General features: G+C 46.7%; 1 protein-coding gene across 11 annotated transcripts in view; it reads right to left on the reverse strand.

Moving 5' to 3' along the window:
• The window catches only part of MTCL1 (microtubule crosslinking factor 1), a 125,888-nt gene that overhangs the window by 46,957 nt on the left and 62,654 nt on the right, over positions 1-16,277 (reverse strand). For 5 of the 11 annotated variants that reach the window (XM_063597201.1, XM_063597198.1, XM_063597199.1 and 2 more), the window contains exons 4-6: positions 7,891-7,950; positions 6,673-6,750; positions 952-2,265 (exon numbers count right to left, since the gene is read on the reverse strand). In XM_063597201.1, coding sequence (XP_063453271.1) covers positions 952-2,265; positions 6,673-6,750; positions 7,891-7,950 — 1,452 coding nt within the window. The remainder of the gene's footprint in view (positions 1-951; positions 2,266-6,672; positions 6,751-7,890; positions 7,951-16,277) is intronic. The other 6 variants (XM_034943596.3, XM_008961559.5, XM_024926317.4 and 3 more) reach the window with 2 other exon arrangements.

The raw sequence follows: 16,277 nt of genomic DNA on the forward strand, positions 1-16,277 counted from the left end.
AAAGAACAGCACGAACAGAAACACAGGCTTAAAGACAGTGGTGTAAGAAAGTGAAGAAAACAGACCCAAGATGAGAATGAGCAAAGGGGCGGGTGGACACATCTGAAAAGCAAAAAGAGAAAGTGGGGGTGCAAAACACTGGTTACGGGGCACATGCGATGGCGATGCGTGAATCCAGAACTCAACTGCAAGCACGCTACCCATGAAGGAAACGGAAAACAAGGCTCTTCCTTCCTTACTTGTGGGTTGAGCAGCCAAAGCCACAGTCCAGGGCGGCAGCTGGGCCATGCACCCAGGCGAGGCTAGGACAGCAGTCCTCGGAGGCCCTCCGCGCCCTCCCCAGCGGCGGCAGGGCGGCAGGAGCCAGCAGAGCTTTTCCACCAAAACCATCCTTCTCAGCACCGTGCTCCTCGCCCGCTTTGGCTGATCCTCCAGTGGGAGTGGGGGCCTGGGCTGCCTAGGGCCTTGGACTGCACTGTGTCCCTTGAAACACACCCAGGAAGGGACGTGCTCGTTAGCGAGTCTGCTAATTATCCTGACTGTGACATGCGTTTGTCTTAGCCTCCTCACGGCTTCTTCAGCGGGTGGCTGGTTGGTTGACATACCAAGAGAGGAGCAAGGCCGGCATGCGTCGAGCCCTATCGCTTCCACTGGGCTTAGCCTCGTGTCTGGGAGGGCCTCTAAACCATGAGCCGCGGCGCAGTTAAAAATAAGACAGGAAAAAGGAAAAAGAAACAAGGCAATACAAGAGAACTTAAAAAAAAAAACAAAAAAAAAAAAAACAGAGCCCAACCAAGAGAGAGGATCCGGTTGCCCCGGAGGCTTTAGTACAATGCAGGTTTGAAATCATAACCAAGCAGCCGTGAGCAGCGTGAGCCCGAGTGCAGCAATGCCAGCGAGAAGGAGGAAGAGCAAGGCGGAGCAGGGAGGCGAAGCCACGAGCCCCCTTACCTGCAAGTCTGGGCCCAGCTCCTTCCCCAGGTTCCCGATGGGGGAGTCCCGGGACACGGAAGTCACAGTGGAGAGGAAGCTAGAGGACTCTGTGAGGTGGGGCAAGGGGGATAGGCCATCCCCAATGCGGTTCACCTGCTCCAGGAAGGCCTGCAGCTCTTTCTTGAAAGCCTTCATCTTGGCGTTGATGGTCCCCAGCAGGTGGGGCTCCTGCTGGTCCCCCTCACCCTGCTCCTCTTCGCCCTGGAGGCCAGGCCCCGGTAAGGGCGCACCACCCCGCAGCCCCGCATCATGGAGGAAGCTGTCGGTGTCCGTGATGAGGCGCTCCACCGTCCGCTCTAGCCGCTGGGCCTCGTGTTTTAGGGTCACTAGGTACTCAGAGTCCTCCCGGGCCTTCAGGAGCTCCGTGGGGCATGGCTCGCTGGCCTCCGATGGCTTCCCGCTCCCGAAGCCCGACGTCTTCTCAAACATCTCCTCCGAGTCACTCTCCCCGCCAACAGGCCCTTCCCGCTTGGGCTGGGGCAGGCGGCTCTCCTCCCCATCACTCTCCTTCTTGCCCGCATCACTCTCGGCATCGCTGTCCCGGGGACTGGGGGCACGCAGCCCCAGGTGGGCTGCCAGGTCGCAGCGCTGGATGTTGGACAGCAGCGCGTGGTTCTCGTGCTGCAGTTTGAGCACCTTGCCGCTAAGCTCGCTGATCTGCAGCCTGGCTGACTTCAGCTCCTCCTGCAGGGGGGCCCCACCCCCGGCACCAGGACTTGCACCCTCCCCTAGCCAGCCCGGCTCCCGGGGAGGCTCAAACTTAAACTTGCTGAGCTCGTGGGTCAGTTGCCGGTTGTGGTCTTCGATCTCGGAGATGGACCTCCGGAGCAACTCCGCTTCCTCTTCTACAAACTGCAGGTGGCGGCGGAGCTCAGTGGAGGACTCCAGGGAGTCACCGAAGGGTGAGGTAGGAATGCTGGGTGCGTGGTCCCGACCCGGGCCCTCCCGCTCCTGCTGGCCCCGCATGTCCTCCATCTCTGCCTTGAGGCCACGGTTCTCCACCTCCAGCTCCACGATCTTCCGGCCCAAGATGTTGGCTTCCTCCTCCACCAGCTTTAGCCGCAGCTTCAGCTCGGCCTCCCGGGTGCTGGGGGGCCCGCCTGCTTCCCCCGTGGGCAGGGGACTGTCCACATCCCCATAGAGGGACTTGTACTTCTGGAGCTCCTGCTCCAGCTCGTCCTTCTCCCTTCCTAGCTTGGCCATCTTTTTGCGCATCAGGAAGGCTTCCTCTTTGGCAAACTGGAGCTGGCACCTCAAATCGGCACTGTCATCCTGCCAGGAGAGAACAGCCCGGGAGAAGGGTTATTTGAAAATACCAAATGTTCGTGTTTTTCATGATTCCCCTCACACCTCGCCCCCAATGCACACAAACATCAAACACCGATCTTCCCATCGGTGCCGCTGAGTTACATAGAGAAACAGCCAAGACAAAGCAGAGGTGGGCCCAGGGGCTTTGTGGAGGGGGCCTGTGAAAGCCCTACAGTTTGTTGCTTTGCCACAGAAGCAAAAGAAACAAAAAAAAATTAGTTTGGAAAAAAAAAAGTGCACGTGGAAACCATCATACAAGTTATGGGCAAAGAAGGGAAAACGAAATGCGGCCCAAAACCCAGCGGGAATGCGCAACCCCTCCTTGCTCTCTGGATCCCACCTGGTTACTCACCAGCACCAGTGAGAGACAGCAGGACCCCTCACCAAGGCCTGGCGCAGGCAGACAGGGTTCCACCCTGCTGCACTCACCACCTCCAATGTGCAGACCTCCCTCTTTCAAAGTGGCCCACAATCCACGAGGTCTGACCAGGATGGGGAAGTCAGGCCACCCCAAATAAGAGCTCAGCTTTCCCCTGGTTTCCTAAGGTACCTGAGACAGGGCAATTCGCTTCTCCCCATCCCGGTCTCCCCAGCCCTAATGTCCCACAAGAATGACATGACAAAAACATGAGGTATGAGCATGAAGGTGTTTGGAAGTCCAGGCACGTGCTGAGTCAGTACCGAGCTCTGGGTACACACTGGGTACTGCAGACCCAGACACCTGAGCTCCTTGCAGCCTCTTGCCATGCAAGTGCAACTTCAGAGCGTTTACTTACGTTCCTTTCCCTTTAGTTGCTATAACACAGCAGGAAATTAAACTCAGAGACTCAAGGCAAGGAGGTAAGTGTTGGATAGAGTCAAGTGTATCAAAACCTAAGAAGTGTCCTCATAGGGCTTCCAGAGGGTTCTGGAGGATCCTCAAAAGCTGACTCTGCTGTTCACAGCCTGCAATGCTTGGCTGAGGTCAAAACGGCACTTTTTGGATCCAGTGGAAAGTCAACTCTGCTTTGCAGGGCTGGTCTCCTTGTTTTGAAGCCAGATGAACTCCCCGTTTTGGTTTTGCAAAAACGTTTTACTGTTCACATTCAGCAGATGGGAAAAATAACCGATTTCACGAATCACTCCTCTTTGATCGGCCATCAAAAGTTTCAAAAGGCTTCAGCAAAGGTTTCCCCCATCACACAGAGAAACTGTCAACAACAGCACTGCGGGAGTCAAATCCCACAGCCCTCGTGGAGGAAAAGGCTTCAAACTGCTCTCCAGGCCTGTCGCCCCTTCTGTGGAACAAGTCAGCCCCCGGGGGAGAATTAACTCCTTCGGATCGTCACATGTGCTCACAATGCAGCTTTTACACTCAGAGAGCATGGCTCGTTCTCTGCCGCAGTCTGGTCGCACACTCATCATTTGGCAGAAAGAGAAATGCCTCCCTCGGCGCCTCCCAACTTTCCTCCTTCCACTCTACCTGGTCCCTCCTTGCTCACCACAAACCCCATGGAAAGGGGGAAAACGATATGACCAGGAAGGCTCAGCCCAACACCTACGACCAAGTGTGCAGCCACTGCCACAGGGTAAGCTTGCCCTGGCGCTATCTGTGCATCCTAGGGAGGATGACACGCCCACTGTCATCTCTTAGCTGAGGACAAAACCAGGCCTGCTGGACTTGGGGTCAAACATGCTGCCCGGAGTCCTAGCTTTGCCCCTCCTACTGTCTAAGGGACCTGGGCTCATCACAGAGCCCCAGTGAACCTGTCTCTTTGTATCTAAAGCAGGAATGCTCACTTAACCACAACGTCGTTGTGAGGGTCAAATGAAATAATGGTCTGTATATGATAAATCATAAACCTAAAAAGTGTATTTATTATATATAAACTGGTTTGTATATGATAAATCACCATGCTCTAGCTCCCTGAAATTAATTTTCTTATTTGTCTGAAACACAATTAGTATTGGGTGAAGGAGCCGGTAAAGAGTCTTTTTCCTTCTTTGCACGTTAGGAGAATAACATATAAATGTCACATCGTCTTTGAGTTCTGAGAACTTATCACATGAAGGATTTGGTTGGGTTTGGGTTAGGTAGACATAAAAAGCAATCCTGTGACTAACTTGAAGTAAGGCTGTCTGCCCTACTCACAACTACTGAGGCAAATGGGCTATGCTATCATCGCTGCTGGGGTAATGACGTATTTTTTGAAAGAACCTACACAGAATACATGGGCTGTAAAAGGCATACGTTGTGTTTAATACTAATACTAGAGGAAAAGCATGCTCGTTTATCTGTTCATTCATTCTTTTTTTTTTTTTTTTTTTTTTTTTGAGATGGAGTCTTGCTCTGGAGTCTGCACTCTGGCTGGAGTGCAATGGCGCAATCTTGGCTCACTGTAACCGCTGCCTCCTAGGTTCAAGCAATTCTCCTGCCCCCTGCCTCTGCCTCCCGAGTAGCTGGGACTACAGGAGTGTGCCACCATGCCCAGCTAATTTTTGTATTTTTGGTAGAGATGAGGTTTCGCTATGTTGGCCAGGCTGGTCTCAAACTCCTGACCTCAGATGATCCACCACCTCAGCCTCCCAAAGTGCTGGGATTACAGGTATGAGCCACCACACCTGGCCTTGTTCATTCATTCTTTCAGGAAATATTTATTAAGTACCTAGTATGTACCAGAAGTTGGCATGTTACTTTTTAAACAACCCCAGCTTCTTAGAACTTTCAAAAGTAGAGCAAACACAAGCACCTTTTCAATTTTTGTTAAACACAGATTTGTAAGAAATCCAAATACATAGACAGGTCTTTGTTGTTCCCATGAAGGAATGGAGTTTAAGCTAAAATATCTATCAATGGAAATGGATTGTAAACACTTAAAAGCTTGGGACCAGAAAACAGGGGAGTGCCCTCAGCCCCATTGTTAACTTGAGAGCCAGTGTCTGTCCATTGTCAAAAATCATCTAAATGATCCCATCTCCACCTCTAAAGCAGAGAAATCCACAGCAGCAGAGATCACAGAGGGCAGCATTGTCCAGCTGCAAGGAAACTCAGCCCCACTCTCCACCCTTCTTGAGCCTGGGACTCGAGACTGGGCTGGACAAGGTGGGGGCAGGGCCGCCTGCTGTGATCAGCGTCCGTGGAAACTTGCAGCTGGTGAGGCCTTGATGTGGTGGAGCCAGTCCAGGAGGTGCAGGCGAGGGGCAGAGTTGCCTGCATGGTGCGGGAAGCTTTTGGCTCAAACAGGCGTGTGGACCAGGGACTCAGGCAATCCCACTCTGCCTGGTCCCTCCTTGCTCACCACAAACCCCACGGAAGGGGAAAAATGATATGACAAGGAAGGCTCAGGGAAATACCTACGACCAACTCCTGGGGGTCTTCCCCAACAAGTTGAACTGAAAAATTGGGGAAAGAGGTAAGATCTCTGAAGGGTCCTGAAACACGCTTATCTGCACCCCCTCATGCAGGCAGAAGGTCCCCATAGAGCCCTCAAATCACCTTGATTTCTGGAAACCTTCAACCTCACACCATCACCCTCTGTCCACCATCCACTACAAATCTATCATAGAACAATTCTCCTCCGTCTCCATGAACCTAAACCCAGGTCAGTTAAAGCAGCAAGATCCTATGACATACTCTAACAAGTGTCAATTTGTAGATTACCTGAGGATTGATAAAATGTCCAAAACGTCTTCTCGTTCCTTAAAGAAAAAAGCTGTCAGCATGACAGCATGCTGTCATTTCTACTTAACAACCATACATGCACTATGAGGCCTGCCACCAAGACTAAAGCAGGGTTTGAAAGAAAGACTGTCCTGGAAGCCATGGGAGAGTGTGTATTAAATGAAGGAGTCAGACGTCTTCCGTGAGGTCGAGGCAGCTGGAGCAGGGCCCGCTGCACCTGCCGGGTGTTGTGTGCAGGAGAGGGGCAGCCTGAGGGAAGCTGAGCTCAGCCTGTTCTGAGTAGGGGAAGCCACTCCTTCTCATAAGATGTGGAATCACAGCTTCAGCTCAGGCAGCGGGAGGCTGGATGCCCATCTTATCTTGTAACCGTAGACTTCTTAAAACTCTGCCAAGAGTCTAGCGGAGGCGGGGGGTCAAGGCCGAGTCTAAACTGAAGGATATCATTTCTGGTTTCAAGAGATCATTGGATAGCCCCAGGAATGTGGTATGAAAGTAGGTCAAGTCCAACTTTCCATATGACACACGATTCCTGTTGCAGGCAGAGGGCAGGCATGGCCAGGAGGGGAGACACCCAGGGGCCCACCACTATCACCACCAGCGGGAAAGGCCTTGTCAAGCAACAGAAATATATCGCTCTCTGTATATATTCTTTGGCTTGCAAGTCAGCCGTCCAGCCAGCACCCTGAGCGGGTGACTGCCCACGTGCCTACCTTGCGCCGGGGCGCCAGCTTCCTTTGGGTTTTGGTTGCGGGCCTGCAGTTCCCAGGGCGCTCCATTCCACCATTCTGCTGAACAGAAACTCCTTCCTCAATAATCCCACCGGCTGGGTGGGCGGCTCAACGCATCCCAGGTACCAGGGTTTCTGACACGCGCCCAAGGAGCAGCAGCTCCTGTTCTTGGCCCGTTTTACCCTCAGGGCGAATGCAACTCCATGCTGTTCATTTCACAATGGGGCAGAATTTCCCCTTTTAAGGAAAAGATCTTCCCTGGGCAAGAGCCAGTCAACTGAAAACACTCTCAGCCCAGAAGAGTATAAGCACCCAGCAACGGGATGGCAGACTTTAATTTCCCTGTTATTAATGGATTCCAAAATGAGACTGGGAGGTTGCGGAGGGTGGAAGGGAACAGTTCAGCTTTCTGCTGCTGCAGGGGCCTGCCCCCCCTTGAATGATGCCCTGGGGATCAGTGAGTTTGGAGAATGGAGAAACCCAGGGGATCCTTCAGAGGGGAATTCACAGGGACAGGGCTGCAGGAGGTCGGTGGAGGTTGCTGAGCTCTTAGTTACCCCGACTCATTGTGTCTCTCTAATTACTACTTGCTCTCAGAGTGCAGTGAGCTGATATCCCAATAACACCTTTGTTCTCTCCACCACCTAATGCTAGCAGCAATTTAAAAACAGAATCCAGTAAAACAGCTTTACAGAAAAGCTAAGAAAGTTTTGAAGAATACATACTGTGCATCTAGAAAAGGCTGAGAATATTTTACCTTCAATTAGGACCATTCAAGATATCGTTCAGCTTGCACATTTAAAAAACAACAACATTGAAAACAATGTCTTATGAATGACTCGACACCACAGTGGCTGTTTCATTTCACTGTGTGGATGACTTTGAAGGTCAAAACACTTTTTACCATTTATAAGTACTGTCAGGCCCCCAAACTACACTTAATTCTGTTTCACACAAAGCCAGTTCTTTTTCCTGAAGAAATCACCAGCTTGTCAGCGTGAGGGAGAAACAAGAGGGAGGAGCTGTGGGTTTGCAAAGGAAATGTTCACACTGTGGAGGTCAGGAATGAGTCCACGTGTTTGGGCAGGTAATGTTTCTTTGGATGTTTTAAAGGCAAAGCTAACACTTACTGAAAAAAATTCAAAATGAGTTGACTTCACTTATAGGAGATGTAACATTAGAATGAAAACTTCTGCTTACCTGATTAAAGGTTTTCTTCTCCTTGTACATTTCCCGAGTGCTTCTTCTTTTTAGGGAACTCTGAAATAGATCCAAGTGACATTCTGTGACCAAGGGCTCACACGTGATAGCCAGCATTAGCAAACATCATCCCCACGGGTGGGGACACACACACTGAACGGAGGCTGTTTCCCACCAGAATCAAGAAACAACTTGTGTAAATTTGTTTCTTGCTTTAGAATCAAGAAGCATCAATGTGTAAATGCAGTTGGAGAAGTTAGATGAGGTCTCTGAATCTTAAGATTCTTAAAATCCTAATTATTGTATTTGGGGTATTCCTTAAGTGTTCAGTTTAATGAAAAAGGAGAGTGGCTGGGATAACTTTAACAGTGCAGAGAAGGCAAGAAGAAGAGGAGAAAGGCAGGAAGTTTGGGAAACAGATAATTCATATTTCTGGAGCTGGTTCACTTTCCAAATCATGTTTTGTTTGGGCTAATGTGAGAATTAATTGGTGTTTCCTGGCCAGGTGCAGTGGCTCATGCCTATAATCCCAATGCTTTGGGATACCAAGGCAGGAGGATCACTTGGGGCCAGGAGTTTGAGACCAGCCTGAACAACAGAGTAATAAGACCTTGTCTCCACAAAAAAGAATTTTGTTGTTGTTGTTTTTTATTTGAGATGGAGTCTCACTACTTTGTCACCCAGGCTAGAGTGCAGTGGCGTGACCTCGGCTCACTGCAAGTTTCACCTCCCGGGTTCATGCCATTCTCTTGCCTCAGCCTCCCAAGTAACTGGGACTATAGGCACCTGCCACCACGCCCGGCTAATTTTTTTTGTATTTTTAGTAGAGACGGGGTTTCACCGTGTTAGCCAGGATGGTCTCAATCTCCTGACGTCGTGATCCACCTGCCTCAGCCTCCCAAAGTGCTGGGATTGCAGGCGTGAGTCACCGCGCCCAGCCACACAAAAAATAATTTTTAAAAACTTAGCTGGGTGTGGAGTCATGTGCCTGTAGTCTCAGCTACTAGGGCGACTGAGGCGGGAAGATTGTTTGAGTCCAGGAGTTCGAGGCTGCAATGAGCTATGATCAGGCCTATAGCCATGTACTTTAGCCTGGGCAACAGAGCAAGACCTTGTCTCTAAATAAATAAATAAATAAATAAATAACTAGTGTTTCCTGAGTGGCCAGATAAAAAGTGGTGTGAAGGAAGAGAAGGGCGGCCCTTGTTTACAGAGAAAACCTAACTAGGTTTTGAAATTCTCAGGAAACCCACTCCAATTCATGGCTAAACCTCTATCTTAAAGATCTTACAAAGCTCATAACTTATTCCCATGTGAAATGAAGGCCTTGGCTGTGTCCTTCAGTGCCTGGGAGCCCTGCCTAGTTTTACATTATGGACTCCAGGCAAGAAATTGCAAATACATCTGAAAACACAAACAGGAGTATGAGTGAAGGGGCCTAGAGGTGTCTGCAACAGACCAACTGGGAGATATGCCAGCTCCTGCAAAGGGAAAGTGTGAAGGCAGAAAGAAATGAGGAGTGAGAAGCATCCTAGAGGAATATGAAGGGATTTGTAGCCTCTTAATCTGCAAAGATTAAGTTAATCCTGAGGAAAGCTAGAAGGAAGCAGGTGGGGAAGCAGAGCTCTGCCGGCCCCAGACCTGTCAAGGCAAGCCTGCGAAAGGAAAGAGACTGTCCCCAACGCCAACCTCCCTCCCCTCTGCAGTTCCACCTCGGGGTCCGGGTCCTCATCTGAGGTCTGCTCAGAGCCCTGACTCTCTCAGCTTTATTCCTGGGTGCCCACCCTGTATCAGAAGAGTTTGCAAAGGAGGCTCTATGCAAGTCCCTTACATCGCAGTTAGAACTTAAGTTCATTAACTCAGCACTGTTCACATTTTAAGTGCCTCACTCTCAGAATGCCAGCCCTTGCCATTTATGGGAAGAATCCTAGGTTAAGAAACAGTTAAAATTCTAGCTGCCCCTGAGCCTCTAGGAGGCTGGAGACCCAGAAAATATAAAATAGATAATTGAGAGAAGGCCCTCCGAGCAGAGGGCTGAAGAGGGTCACAGAATCATCATGGAGCAGGGGCAGCAGGCTCCCTGACTAACAAAGGTGGAAGGAACCCCAGCTGCAGAAGGCTTTATTTCCTTTAGTCTTTTTGGTAAAGTGGGTCACACTACAAAGAGAACCAGTATCTTCCAACAGGTAAAGGTAAGCCTGTCTTAAAGACAGCTTGAGTTTCTCCACCCTTAATAAGGAAGTTCCCCAAGATTTCTACCTTCATGCTTCAGTTAAGAAGTTTCTTTTGTTTGTTTTGTTTTGAGACAGAATCTTACTCTGTCGCCCAGGCTGGAGTGCAGTGGTGCAATCTCGGCTCACTGCAACCTCTACCTCCCCAGTTCAAGCGATTCTCCTGCCTCAGCCTCCCCAGTAGCTGGGATTACAGGTGTGCACCACCATGCGCAGCTAATTTTTTTTTTTTTTTTTTTTTTTTTTTTTTTAGTAGAGACGAGGTTTCACCATGTTGGCCAGGCTGGTCTCGAACTCCTGACCTCAGGTGATCCACCTGCCTCAGCCTCCTAAAGTGCTGGGATTACAGGCATGAGCCACCGTGCCCGGCCAGAAGTTTCTTTTATTTGAATGAGCTGAGTGACATAAATCCTGATGAATCAGCAGGCTCTCTCCCAAGCTTTAACCTAAGGGACTTAATTCCAGGGCTGTAATAGCGATCAGGGCCCGCAGTGAGGGCAGAGCCTGCTGTCCCTGGCTTTCATCACATTCTCCCAATGTACGCACTGAAAGAAAACTAAATGAAGTAAAATGAAAGCTAGAACTGGAGACAAAATCTACGCAGAATCATGGGCTGCTGCATATGAGGCTGGTGGCTGGAGCACATTCTGGGTGGGAGCCCTTGGATGGACTCTTCTAGCCACCCCTACCCCATGTGTCCCTTCCCCTTGCTTATGGGCTGTCAACTGTAGCCCTGAGTCCTGCCATCCTCCTAGCAAATCACAGAACAGGCAGGGAGTCATGGGACACTCCTCCTCCATTCACAGACTCCATTCACAGTGGCAACTAGAATGAAAAACACTGCAAGGGTTAAAGTTTTAAAGTTAACCAGAGGCCAGGGGCGGTGGCTCATGCCTGCAATCCCAGCACTTTGGGAGGCGGAAGTGGGCAGATTACTTGAGGTCAGGAGTTTGACATTGGCCTGGCCAACACGGTGAAACTCTGTCTCTACTAAAAATACAAAAGTTAGCTGGGCGTCGTGGCTTACGCCTGTAATCCCAGCTACTCGGGAGACAAAGGCAGGAGAATTGCTTGAACCCGGGAGGTGGAGGTTGCAGTGAGCTGGGATGGCGCCGTTGCACTCCAGCCTGGGCAACAGAGTAAGGAGAAGGAAAGAAAGAAAACAGAAGAAAAGAAAGAAAAAGAAAAGAAAGAAAGACCAGAAATTTGCAGAACCTGTATAAAAGAAACCATAGAACATTGAAGATCAGCATAAAATAATGCTTAATGCTGCCTAATGGGAAGACCTTGTAATAAAGACGCCATGTTTCTTCCAAACCATTTTGTAAGCATGATGTCATTTTAACCAAATTTCTTAAAAAAAAAAAAAATACACACACACACACACACACATATTCGAAAAGAGTGTGTGTATGTGTTTGTGAGTGTGGTAAGAATGGACAAAGTAATTCAAAAACTCATCAAGAACAGAAGTTGGCGAACCATGGCCCTCAGGACAAATCAACCCACAGCCTGTTTTGTAAACAAACTTTAATTAGAATACAGCCTCATTTATCACTGTCTATGGCTGCTCTGCACTGCAAGGGCAGAGTAGAGCACTAGTGACAAACTGTTAGGGCCTGCAAAGCCTCAAACTACTTTGCTGACCTCAATTTAGAAAAATAAATTGGTGAAAATTGCCAAGAACACTTTGAAAAGGAAAAATAATGACAGTATTTGTGCTATTAGATATAAAAATTCAATACAACGGTTCGGTGCTGGTATAAGATAGACAGATTAAATGAAACTAAATAGAAGGCTCAGAAATAAAGAATATATGAGATCTTAGTAATCAATACAGGTCATATTTTGAACTAGTGAGGAAAGGATGAACTATTTGGTATGTGTTGGTGAAACAACTAAACATATTGTGAGATCAAAAAAGGTGAGACACACACTATATAGAGATAAATCTTAGATGAATTAAAATTTTAGATGCAAAAAAAATACAAGGAACGAGAAAAAAAGATGAATTGATGTGTGTTCTTTATAAACACAGAAACAAAAGCAGAAACATCCAGAGAAAAGATTGATAGACTGGTAAGATTTTTAACTTTTAAAAAGAATATATCAAAAGAAACCACTTATAGTATTAAAAGGCAAATGACAAACTGGAAAAAAGATTTTTCTAACACGTGACAGACAAAAGAGTAGTATCTTGCAAGCAACAGAAAACACATCTTAATAAAATAAACAAACGGCCAATAAACACAATTACTGACAATTAAAACAAGATTTTTTTTCACTTAGACATTTATAGACTCAAAAAAGTAGGGCACTCAGTGTTAGCATGAACCCAGGGAGACGGGCACTTCTGTGCACATGAAGGGGCATGAGAAACCCGCAGCATGGCAGGGGGTGCGGGGGGATGGTGGTGCAACTTGGCCTTACAAAGGCATAGGTTGAGAGGTGTAATTCCACCTCTGAGAACATACCCTAAGGACAAGAGACATGCACCAAGATTTATAAATGAGAATACTCTTCACAGCACCTTCTATCATCGTGAGTGAGTACTATGGAGGTATTACAATTTTTTCCTTTTATTTTATTGTATATATTTAAGATACACATGATGTTTTGATATGCTCATCTCAGAATACACATAGTGAAATGATTGCTACAGTTAGGCAAATCAACATAACCATCATCTCATACAGTTATCTTTCTTTCTTATTATTTTTATTATTTTATTTAGGGTTAGCATCCCTAAAAGCTATGCTCTTGACAAATCACTAGTACACAATACAATAGGACTCATTATAGTCCTCATGTTGTATACTAGATTTCTAGATACAGTCATGCTTTTGAAGACTATTTAAGGATATAGGAAATGCTCATAATACACTATAAAGAAAATACAGGTTACAGACAGCATATATTTAGTGATCTCAAAATGCTTAAAATATATTTATATTTAATATATAACATACATTAAATACTAATATATAACACATATATATATATAACATAATAATATATAACATATATACATATAAGGAAAGTGGCCTGGAGCAGTATACCCCCAAATGTTAATGGTCATCCTGTTCAGGTGACAGAATTATTAGTGATTTTCATTTTCTTTCTTTGTGGCTTTTCATAAATGATCTACAGTAAGTACTATTTCCTTTAAAATGGAAAAAAAAAGGTCAGGAAAATAAAACTTGTATTTTGAAGACGTCAGAGAAAAGAGACTATCACAGATCTCCTATGTGGGATTGCAATGACAATTCAATGGAAGTTATTCACCAATTTCTTGGGTCTCTTCCCATAAGCTGATACTGTTTTCATCAGCTTGGTCCTTCGAATATAGCCTATGCATATGTGGCTGGTTAAAAAGACCAGGAAGCCCCCTGAGGGTTGGGGAAACTGGCCAGGTATCCCACTGCATTACACATCTCCAGGCATATGGTCCCCTGGCCAAGTGCCAAGCAGTCATGAGGAACAATCACTGTGCCTCCAAGCACAGAGCCACGCAGGCTCCTCAATGGCCACCTGCCAGGGTCTCGTCCACTGTAGCGTGCTAGATGCCACCGGACTCTGGGTGAAGTGTCCACGGGTGCAGGACAATTTGCGTGCACATTAGTCATGCCCAGTTTATTCCTCTGGATGCCTCAGAGATCCAGTGGAGAGTCTCTTCCAAGGAACAATGAAGGGAACAGGTAAATGCAGACTATTAAATAACAGGAAGCCCCCCAGTGGGGGCTTTGCCTGGTGACTAATTCTACTCCCTCCTTTTAGCCTGATCAATTGCCAGCAAATCAATTGCATATTCCTACTGAAAAGAAAAAAAAATTAAGTTTGTGAATCCAAATTGAATCCATCTAAGGCTGATGCCTTGCTGAGTACTGAAAATGATTAAATAAAATATGAAGTTAGGCAATTATTTGGACTTTCATGTCAATTCTTAATGCTTCCTATTTTAAGTTGGCCAATTTCTTCCACACAATTTCAGAAAAATTAATAAGCTCTCAATTGCTTAAGTGTGTCAGAGACAGACTTTGAAAGTCTAAATTTTTAAAAAATTTAGATTGGTAATAAAAGGAGACAAATAAAAATTAGGATGCTGTAAATTATAAGTCAGTATGGGAACAAGGATGTAGATGCAGACTGATAATTTTCAGAATTCTTACAGATTCTTATTATTTAGAAAGTTTGTAGGTTTTTGGGGGGTAGTTTATAAGACACACAGGTATAAAACCAGATTAAGGAAACGAAGGTGCAGAGGTCTTCTCCCTTTTAGAAGGAAGTTATTAAGATTCCTTTACTCATATTAAATCGGTCATGGGAGCTCACGCCTGTAATCCCAGCACTTTGGGAGGCTGAAGTAGGGGGATCATTTGAGGCCAGGAGTTCAAGAGTAGCCTGAGCAACATTGCGAGACCCCATCTCTATCATATAAAATAATTTTTTAAAAAAGATTATTTTACCCATATTAAAGTTGTCATTTAAGTGCCAGAAGATGTGAAGGATGCGAGTTAATTAGCCTCTCGTTCAGCCACAGGCACTATGTCCTGGCTGGAAGATGCCTCCTCCCCCTTCCTCCTCTTCACTCGTCCCTTTATTTTATTTGTTTTTATTCTAAATATTATGCCATAAGAGGTATTATTTATTTATTTATGTTTTCACCTATCCCTTTAATAGTTCCGGGGAGCCTGCTTCCTTTCACACCATGGAGCTGCTTGCTTCACCTTGCACTGGAATTACACAACAGGACCCAAAAAAACAAATCCCCTTCTCAGATCCAGTGGAAAACCCTCCTTAGCAATAATGCAAAGGAAACCCTTTCTCCTTGGCCTTGTTAAGAGCACAGTGATGATAATGATATTAACAACTACCATATGTGTTGGGCACCCACTCATGCCAGGCACAATGCTAAACTCTCTTTACACATCTGTTATGGACTAAATGTTTGTGTCTCCCCAAATTCCTATGTGGAAGCCCTAATTCTCAACGTGCTGGCATTAGGAAGTGAGGCCTTTGGGACGTAACTAGGTTCCAATGAGGTCATGAAGGTGGAACCCCCACAATGGGATTAGCGTCCTTATAAGACGAGGAAGAGGCACCAGAGCTTCCTCTCTCTGCCACGGGAGGATTCATCGAGAAGGCAGCTTTCTGCAAGACAGAAAGAAGGTCCTCACCAGAACCCAATTCAGCCTTGGACTCTGCGGCTTCCAGAACTGTGAGAAATAATTCTTTAAGCCCCCAGCCTGTGATATTTTGTTACAGCAGCTCAAGCTGACTAAGACAATATCTAATCTAATTCAATCCTGACAAGAGTTTGGGGAGGCATATGTTATTACCACTGAGTAACAGACAAGAAAACTAAAACACAGTCAAAAGTTGGGTAATGTTTCAAGATCCCCTAAACTTGGAGATGGGCCACCAACCTGGGCCCAACCCTAAGTCTACATTCAAGGTCACAGCCCTCAGACCCTCAGAGCTACCTTCCAGGACTCTCATAGCCCAATCACCCATATTTGGGCTGTTTTCTGGTTTCTTAGCCCCAAATTGCCAATTTGTCTCATCCAAAAAATCTTTGCCTTTCTTTAGCAAAAGAGCACAAAGGACTATTATAGGAATGGTTACAAGTTGCTACATTTGCAGGTGCTGCATGGCTATGAAATAATATTTGTTGGCACTGATGATTTCTCAAAGGATCTGAGGCTGCAGACAGCAGAATTCCTTATTTGGAAAAGTAAGACAGAAAACTATTATTAGAGGACAAATGTTATAAGTAAATGAGGGAAAGAAGAGGAAAATTACATTGAGACACTTTGGCTAAAGAAGAGTGGGGCCATGAGCCAGAGCATGGTTCAGGATTCCCAGCATCCAAGTCAATGAGTCTGGGAAGGCCCCAGAGGCAACAGCCTGGCCAGCAAGTGGAAGGTCAGGGTCACCAGGCCACCTGGGATGGACACAGATGCCCGGCACACCCCCTAGCAAATGCCACTTTCTCCTGCACATGCAAACTCGGGAACATGACATACATTTGCTTTGCAATATGAGCTGGTTGGCTTATTTTAACCTTTGTGATATGTACCTCGAAGCCTAGTTTTTGGAAAAAACTAGGTATGTTTTGGCTAAAACATACTATCACATAGTACTCTGAACCAAACA

This window comes from Pan paniscus, chromosome 17, assembly GCF_029289425.2.
Source record: "Pan paniscus chromosome 17, NHGRI_mPanPan1-v2.0_pri, whole genome shotgun sequence".
Classification (NCBI taxonomy): Eukaryota; Metazoa; Chordata; class Mammalia; order Primates; family Hominidae; genus Pan; species Pan paniscus.